Below are 9541 nucleotides of genomic sequence, written 5' to 3'. Positions count from 1 at the left end.
CCCCTGAACATAAGAGGATCTGCGGTGGAAGTGGTCTCCAGCTACAAGTACTTGGGTGTACACATGAATGACAACCTCAGCTGGAGCAACAACACCACCAGCCTGATCAAGAAAGCTCATCAGAGACTCTACTTCCTCAGACGGCTGAGGCGAGCTGGTCTGGGAAGCTCAGTCCTCACCTCCTTCTACAGGTGTGCAGTGGAGAGCATCCTGTGCTCCAGCATCAACGTGTGGCATGGAGGCTGCACAGCTGCAGAAAGAAAAGCTTTGCAGAGAGTGGTGAAGGCTGCACAGAAATCTGTTGGAGTCAGCCTCCCCACCATCACAGACATCTACACCTCTAGATGCAGGAAGAGGGCTACCTGCATCATGAAGGACTCCACTCACCCAGCACACACACTTTTTGCCCCACTCCCCTCAGGAAGGAGGTTGAGGAGCATTAAGTGTAGAACCACTAGACTGAGGAACAGCTTCTAGCCTGAGGCTGTTAGATTCATGAATCTCTAACTAGAATAATCGCTGTGAAAAATCACATCATGTTGCTGCTGATCTGTTTCAATGTTGATGTGTTCATGCGTGCACATCCGGTCACACAGACTCATGTTCATGTTTGTGCTGATGTTCAATGTTTTTATGTTATGAGTGCTTAGTGTATATTTAGTTGATGTTTTTCTTAGTTCATATCTTAGATGTTATTACTGGTTTTTTTTTATAGATTTTATTGTTGGATGTAACTGGGACCCTGTGTACATAATTTCGCTCCACCACATGTACCACATGAGGTGCGAATGACAATAAAGAAACTCTGACTCTGACTCTTAATGAACCATGTCCTTCTTTCCCCTGCTGGTGGGCGGCACTAATCACCCCTCATATAGATGTTTTAAAGAACCATGTCCTCCTGTCCCCTGCCGGTGGGCGGCACTAATCACCCCTCATACAGAAACCTCGCGCTGGAAGTCCCCATTTGTGCCTTTAAAGCTCGGCTCTGCACAAACAGCCAGATGTAGCATTCTGAGCAGACAGCTGGAGCTGCATGCTTGTCGATGGGAAACCTGGTGGGCAGCTGGCGGTACAAGGAGCCGAGCACCGTGGAGGAATGCGACTCGACGTGGGGCTCGGACTCGGAGCCGGAAGCCGAGGAGGACAGCGGGACATCCGAGTCGGTGAGCGCCGTGGAGGGGGTGCAGGCCGCCGGACACAGCGGAGACACCTCCCCGCAGGTACACCGAGCCTCTGCGGGGTCGGAGCAGGCTCCGGTACCGAATCTGTATGAAACCAGGTCCAGAGTACACCTGGTAATGATCCGGAAGATGCTCGACCTGATTAAATACAATTAGATTTGATGCAGCCTGCGTGTTGGGGCTTGACCAGATATTTATTTACTAAAACATGGTGAAATAGGTCAAATGTAAAATATTAAACTCTACTGGAACATCATGTAACATCGTGTGGATGTGGAGTTCGGGTCATTTTGTACGATCCTGCACACATTGTGATGCTGATGCAGCTTCATAATGAATAACATTTTGATGAACCATGGGTGAAAGGACCCATAATCTAAAGAATTGTTCAAGCTGATTATCTGCTCATTTTAGTCACCATGGTAACGAAACACCTGTCTGCCTCTTCTCAACCGCAACTTCAATGACAGGCAGACACAATCTGCAACCTGAAAAGTAAGTCTGCTACAAACTGCCTAAAACGCTTGAACACATAAGATTTACAGTATTTGATGTAGGATTTATAACAAGTTTAAAGGCCCTTCACTTCAAGCTTTGTAAAAGAATATCATGACTAAATTTCAGGAGGTTTGACAGAAAACACAAGTCCTGTAGCAGTGAGACACACACTGCGTGAAATAGAACAAAAAGGATTGATTTGACGTGTGATTTGTGTATATATATATAACACAAAGAGTTTTGGAAATAAAAAAAATATTTTAGACAGCTGAAAACATAGATCAATTTGATCAGTTCATGAAAACAAACCTGTATAATGTAATGATTGTTCCAAATTTTATCTATTGTATTGAAATTTGAGGAAAATCATGAAAAACAATTACAAATCCTATTTTTATTTTACAAAAAGAGCTATAAGAATTATTAGTAGGAAGTGCTAATAAGTGCCCAACAAATATATTGTTTCATCAGTTGAAATTATAAAAAATTTATGATTTGGTTGAATATAGTATTTTACAAGTCATGTATAAATCTCATTTAAAAAAAGTTCCCCCAAATATTCAATTAAAATTTGTTAAAAAAAAGAGAGTCATTATAAACTTAAGGGAATGGAAATATTTGTAAAACCTCCATTTAGAACTAGACTGAAGGAGCTGCGTTGTAATTCAGGGAAAACGACTGTGGAATAAACATTCTAAAACAATTTATATGTTTAAAAAGATGATTAGGTTAAAATTGTTAGTAAAGTATGATACCATGTGAAGAATGCCTGATGTTTTTTTGTTTTCACTTTGGGGATTGTTCGAGCCTGAGTTGTTGTTTGTAGTTATTTTATATTTTTTTAAGTAAGGGGCAGATGTTATAAGTATTTTCTTCTTCTTTCTGCACACTTTTCATTCAGTGGTTTTTTGTTTGTTTGTTTGTTTTGATGGATTTTTTTGTTTAAATGAATGAATAAATAAATAAATAAATAAATAAAACAAACGTAAAAATATTAAATGCTAAATAATTCTACAACACATGTAAAGATCAAAATGTCACTTCAGACTTGTAACATCCACCTTTCTGTGACCCGTTTAAACCTCGAATGATGTTTATATTGTGAATTATATCTGAGCTGGTGGCACGTGGCTCATTTGGTGGAGTTGCCAGTTCAAATCTCGGCCAGGGGTCTTTCTGGGTGGAGTTTGCATGTTCTCTCCGTGCATGTGTGGGTTTTCTCCAGGTGCTCCAGTTTCCTCCCACAGACCAAAAACATGCATGTTAGGCTGATTGGTAACTCTAAATTGCCTCTAGGTGAGAGTGAGAGAGTGAATGGTTGTTTGTCTCATTTGTCTCTATGTGGCCCTGTGATGGACTGGAGACCTGTTCAGGGTGTCCCCCACCTCTCACACAGTGATGGCTGGACATGGGCACCAGTGACCCCCATAACCCAAAAAGGAAGAAGTGGGTAAAGATGATGGATTGATGGATGGATGGGATGAATGGATAATTGGTTAGATGGATGGATAATTGAATGATGGATGAACGGATAATTGGATGAATAGATGTATAATTGGATGAATGGATGTATAATTGGATGAATGGATGGATAATTGTATGGATGGATGGGATGGATGTATAATTGGATGATGGATGGATGGATGGGATGATGTATAATTGAATGATGGATGGATGGATGGATGGATGGGATGATGTATAATTGGATGAATGGATGGATAATTGGATGAATGGATGTATAATTGGATGGATGGATGGGATGGATGTATAATTGGATGATGGATGGATAATTGGATGAATGGATGTATAATTGGATGATGGATGGATTATATGTGAGCTACAGAGGTCTAAAGAGATTCTTTTTTCATGTTTTGTCAAAATGTCCTTGATGTCCATTCTTTATTTTTCTTGCTCTTCGTGGAGTTTTGTCTACAGACTGAAGTCATAGCTCTCCAACTCTAACAGGGTACATTTGAGAACATGTTTTATTTTAAAGTTGGTGATAAAGGACAAACATTTTGTAAAGGATCGTAGTAATGGTGCTTCCTTGCTAATAGCTGCACCTTTCATTAAAAACATGATTTTATTTCCAGCCCCGTAGTTGAATTCCTGATGGGATGATTTTAAATTGCTTTACTATGACTAATTTCTTCTGGACAGGATTTATCCTTGTCATTTGAGGATTATAATGTTCTGGATTTAAAGCTTTATCACACAAGAAGTTCTGAACAGAGGGCGTGTTAGAAAATCAGACTTCCACAACGTTTTGTGTTGTTTCACGGCCGTTCTGAATCGAACCAAAGAGAAATAATTCAGCTTGGACTGTAAACTTCCATCTTTTCATGACGATTCAATGAGTGCGCTTCCTTCATTAGATAAACTTTTACTATGCACTGTTTGTGAATGTTCCTGTTCAGTGCCCTGAGACGACTTCTGCTGTGATTTGGCGCTAAATAAATAAACTGAACAGAATTTAAATTAAATTAAATTAAATTGAATTGAATTGAATTGAATTGAATTGAATTGAATGAGGGTTACACTGCATCTATTCACACACAAAAAGTTTTTTTAAATTTTCATTTTATTTGTTTCTCAATTACTTTTCTGTCTTCTCTTCTGTCAGCTGACTGACTCTCCAGAGTCCGCTCCAAAGATGAAGAGGAGTTTCTATGCTGCCAGGGATCTCCATAAATACCGTCACAGCTACCCGGTACACACAACCACACACCCGGGACCAGAGTCCAACCACAGCTGTGTCCTCTTCCCCACAGACTAATGTGGTGTTCTTGTTCCACGTGTAGAACTACAGAAAGTCCAGGCAGCCCAGCGAGTACAGAAACCTACGCTTCTACATGAACAAAATCCCTCTGGTCCCTGATGGTATGAGCTCACAAACACACACTCACAGAACAGTCCAGCAGATGTGTGTGAGAGGAAAAACACACCAGCTGACATCTCGTTGTCTTCTCAGGGATCTACATCGAGGAGATTCTGACCAAATGGAGAGGAGACTACGACAAACTGGAGCACAACCACACCTACATTCAGTGGTGAGTTCAGAGATGAAACTGAAAACTGGATCAAAAGTGCAGCTTTAATCTTTTAGTATTATTATACGCCCGACGTAAATATAAATGTTATTCTGGTATAGTCTCCGTCTGTCCATACGTGCAAACATATGTCCATAAACTTTCTCTTGTCCAGGCCAGAACTTCTGATCCGCTCAAGATACTTTAATCAAACTTGATACATCTATGCATCATCACTAGATGGAGTGTCACATACACTTTTCACCAACCCACCTCTAAGGTCAAGGTCACAAAGCAAGGTCAAATGTCAAACAAGGGTTTTGCTCTTCCTGGTCACATCTTCTGATCCAAGATACATGAACACAACTTGATAAAAATACGAAGTCTGAAATATAGCACGTCTTCAACAAAATACAGCTGTGGATTATGTTTCTCACATTACATGTTCTTGTATTGTTCAACACAAAAGTGAATGATAATTAATGTTGTTTATGAATTTAACACACCGTAATTTTAATTAGTTAAATTAATGAATTAATTAATTCACCATTCATAATTTAACATAACTCCTCCTTGAATCACCACCTTTGTCCTGGTGGAGGAGTTTGTGCGCCTGAATGATCTTAGGAGCTATGCTGTTGGGGGTGATGGCCCCTGGTAGGGTCTCCCAAGGCAGATTGGTTCTAGGTTCTAGGTGACAGGCCAGACAAACGGCAATTCCAAAGACTCTTATGGACAGAAATAATCAAGGAGCTCAGTGTCCCTTGCCAGGACTTGGGTTACCAGGGCCTCACCCTGGAGCCAGACCTCGGGGAGGGGCTCATCGGCATGCGCCTGGTGACCAGGTCTCTACCCATGGGGCTCAGCCCAAATGAGCAATATGAGTTTGCCTTCCTGTGGGCCCACCACCTGCAGCAGGGGCCATATGAGTCGGGTGCAAGATGCCATGGTCAGTGGCTGAAGGTGGGGACCTTGGTGCTCTGACTCTGGCTTACCAAGCTGGCTCTTTGGACATGGAACAAGACCTCTCTGGTGGGGAAGGAGCCTGAGCTTGTGTGTGAGGTTAAGAGGTCCAGACTAGATATAGTTGGGCTCACCTTGACACATAGGGCTTCGGAACTAATCTCCTTGAGAGGGGCTGAAACTTATCCACTCTGGAGTTGCCCATGGTGAGAGGTGCCGAGCTGGTATGGGTCTACTTTGAGCATCCCGACTTGGTGCCTGTGTGTTGGAATTTTTCCTAGTAGATGAGAGTGTAGCTTCCTTGCACCTTTGGGTGTGGGGACGGGTTTTGACTGTTGTTTGTGTCTCCTGGGGGACTTCAATGCCCACATGGGTAACAACAGTGTGGCCTGGAGGGGCATGATTGGGAGGAAGGGCTTCTCTGATCTGAACTCGAGCGATGTTCTGTTGTTAGACTTGTGTGCTAGTCATAGTTTGTCCATCATGAACACCATGCTCGAACATAAGGGTCTCCATAAGTGCATTTGGCACCAGGATGCCCTAGGTTGTACATCGTTGATTGACTTCATAGTCATGTCATCTAATTTGCGGCTGTTTGTTTTGGACACTCGGGTGAAGAGAGAAGCTGAGCTGTCAACTGATCACCACCTGGTAGTAAGTTGGATCAGATGGCGGGAGAAGATGTTGGACAGACCCGGTAGACCCAAACGTGTAGTGAGGGTTTGCTGGGAATGCCTGGCAGAAGAACCCATTAGAAGATCTTCAACTCACACCTCTGGGAGAGCTTTAACTTTATCCCAGCTGAGGCAGGGGACATTGAGTCCGAGTGGGCCATGTTCCGCATCTTCTATGTTGAAGTAGCTGCCTTGAGCTGTGGTCGCAAGGTTTTCATTCAATTTGATTCAGTTCAGTTCTAACTTTATATAAACAGATAAGTCACAGACACCCCGGGACAGGAAGGCTGCCACACTGAAGGAGTCCTATCGGGCCTTACTGGAGGGCCAAGCGGTCCGCAGCCTTGGTTGTTGCTGAAGCAAAAGTTTAGTTGTGGGAGGAGTTTGGTGAGGCCTTGGATAGAGACTCTCGTTCTACTCCGAGGATATTCTGGCAAACCATCAGGCGGATGAGGAGGAGAAGGCAGCTCTTTACAAATACTGTGTTCAGTGTAGGTGGGGTGCTGTTAATCTCAACCAGTGATGTTGTCGGGATGTGGAAGAAATACTTTTCAGACCTTCTCAATTCCACCGGCATGTCTTCCACGGAGGAAGCTGAGTCAGAGGACTTTAGGGTTGGTCTGTCCATAATCGTGGCTGAGGTTGCAGAGGTGGTTAAAAAAGCTCTGCAGTGGCAGGGCTTCGGGGGTGGATGAAACTCGTCCTGATTTCCGTAAGGCTCTGGATGTTGTGAGGTTGTCTTGGGTAACACGCCTTTCAAGATCATATAGACATTGGGAGCAGTGCCACTGGATTGGCAGACTAAGGTGGTGGTTCCCCTCTTCAAAAAGGGGGACCAGAGGGTGTGCTCCAATTACAGGGGCATCACTCCTTATCCTCCTTTATGAGGTCTATTCAGGGGTACTGAAAAAGCGACTTTGATCGTTAGTCGAATCTCAGATCCAGGAGGAACAATGTGGGTTCCATCCTGGCCGTGGAACACTGGACCATCTTTTTACCGTCACTAGGGTCCTCAAGAGGAGGAACAGCTTCTACCCTGAAGCTGTTAAGCTCATGAGACCCTAATCAGAATTATCACTGTGAAAAAAATCACTGTAATTCCACTTGATTGTTGGTATGTGCTCTTGACTATCCATGCTGCTGATCTCATGTTGCTGATTTATTTCACGCTGCTTTGTTTATTCATACCCGGTACTCATCTGCTCACACAGACTCATGTTCGTGCTGCTGTTTTTTGGCATATTGTTTTTGTTTACTATTAGTGCTTAGTATATGCTTAGTTTAGAATATTTCTTAGTTCATATCTTAGATCTTATCACTGTTTTTCTTTTCAATTTATACTTTTGTTGGATGTAACTGGGACCCTGTGTACACAATTTCGTTCCACCACATGTACCACATGTGGTGCAAATGACAATAAAGAGACCTTGACCTTGAAGGGGTCATTGGAGTTTGCCCATCCCGTCTACATGTGCTTTGTGGACTTGGAGAAGGCATTCAACTGTGTTCCTCAGGGTACAGTGTGGGGGTGCTCCGTGAGTATGGGATTGGGGGCCCTTTGCTATGAGCTGTTTGATCCCTATACAGTGGGTGCAAGAGTTTGGTTCGCATAGCAGGTAGTAAGTTGCACCCATTTAAGGTGGGAGTTGGACTCCGTCATGGCTGCCCATTGTCACCGATTCTGTTCATAACTTTTATGGACAGAATTTCTTGGTGCAGCCAAGGGCCGGAGGGTGTCTGGTTTGATGGCCTTAGGATTGCTTCTCTGCTATTTGTGGATGATGTGGTCCTGTTGGCGTCATCGTGCCGTGATCTTGAGCTCTCACTGGAGTGGTTCACAGCCGAGTGTGAAGCGGCTGGGATGAGAATCAGCACCTCCAAATCTGAGGCCATGGTCCTCAGTTGGAAAAGGTTGGATTACTATCTTCGGGTCAAGGGTGAGGTTCTGCCTCAAGTGGAGGAGTTCAAGTATCTTGGAGTTTTGCTCATGAGTGAGGGAAGCATAGAGCGTGAAATTGACAGATGGATTGGTGCAGCGTCTGCAGTATTGTGGACTCTGTACCGGTCCCTTGTGGTGAAGAGGGAGCTGTGAGCTGTAAAGCTGGAAAGCTCTCTGTTTAGCAGTTGGTCTACGTTCCTACCCTCACCTATGATCAAAAACTCTCGGTAGTGACTGAAAGAATGAGATCACGGATACAGGCAGTTGAAATGAGTTTTCGCTGCATGGTAGCTGGACTCTCTATTAGAGATAGGGTGAGAAGTTCAGTTATCCGGGAGAGACTCAGAGTAGAACCGCTGCTCCTCCACATTGAGAGGACCCAGTTGATGCGCTTCGGGCATATCCAATTGGGAGGAGACCCGTTGTTCCCAGGCCTCGTGTTCCCAGAACAACCAGGGAAAAGTCTCTTGGTTGGCCTGGGAATGCCTTTGAGTCCCCCCAGAACAGATGGAAGAGGTGGCTGTGGAAAGAGATGTCTGCTGAGCCTCCCTGCTCAAGCTGCTGCCCCCAAGACCCAACTTCAGAATAAGCAGAAGATAATGGATGAATGAATTTAACAGCATATGTCATGTGAAGGCAGCACGGTGGTGCAACTGGTAGAGCTGCTGCCTCTCAGTGCGCAGGTCCCTGGTTCCAATCCCGGTCCAGGGGCCTTTCTGGGTGGAGTTTGCATGTTCTCTCCGTGCATGCATGGGTTTTCTCCGGGTACTCCAGTTTCCTCCCACAGACCAAAAACATGCATGTTGGGCTGATTGGTAACTCTAAAAATTGTCCCTAGGTGTGAGAGAGAGAGAGTGAATGCTTGTTTGTCTCATTTGTCTCTGTGTGGCCCTGTGATGGACTGGAGACCTGTCCAGGGTGTACCCCGCCCCTCACACAGTGATTGATGGACATGGGCACCGGCGACCCCTGTGACCCAAAATGGAAGAAGTGGGTAAAAGATAATGGATGGATGGATGGACTTTAAAATCAAACTCTCAGCGAGTCCCATTGTCTTTAGATCCTGAAATGCCAACAGTCAGTCCGAGTTTTGTCAGAACAGGTTCCGTTTATGCCCCTTTTCCATTAGTACCGGTACGGGCCGGTACAGCACGGCTCTACTCTACTCGGTACGGTACAGGTTGTGTTTCCATTATGCTTTCAGTACCGGTTCCAGTGGGCGGGGTTCAAATTGACGTCACCACCTCTCACCAG

General features: G+C 44.3%; 1 protein-coding gene across 1 annotated transcript in view; it reads left to right on the top strand.

Annotated features, from left to right (window-relative positions):
* Positions 1 to 1046: 1046 nt before the first annotated feature.
* ogfrl1 (opioid growth factor receptor-like 1) overlaps positions 1047 to 9541 on the top strand; it is a 14388-nt gene continuing 5893 nt past the window's right edge. Inside the window, exons 1-4 of the mRNA XM_037687765.1 lie at positions 1047 to 1223; positions 4306 to 4392; positions 4484 to 4562; positions 4654 to 4732. Of these exons, the coding sequence (XP_037543693.1) occupies positions 1047 to 1223; positions 4306 to 4392; positions 4484 to 4562; positions 4654 to 4732 (422 nt within the window). The remainder of the gene's footprint in view (positions 1224 to 4305; positions 4393 to 4483; positions 4563 to 4653; positions 4733 to 9541) is intronic.

The sequence above is a fragment of the Nematolebias whitei genome, chromosome 1 (genome assembly GCF_014905685.2).
Source record: "Nematolebias whitei isolate Nwh7 chromosome 1, NemWhi1, whole genome shotgun sequence".
NCBI classification, from domain to species: Eukaryota; Metazoa; Chordata; class Actinopteri; order Cyprinodontiformes; family Rivulidae; genus Nematolebias; species Nematolebias whitei.
Note: the sequence above shows the minus strand (reverse complement) of the source record. Positions and strands in the feature narration are given on the sequence as shown.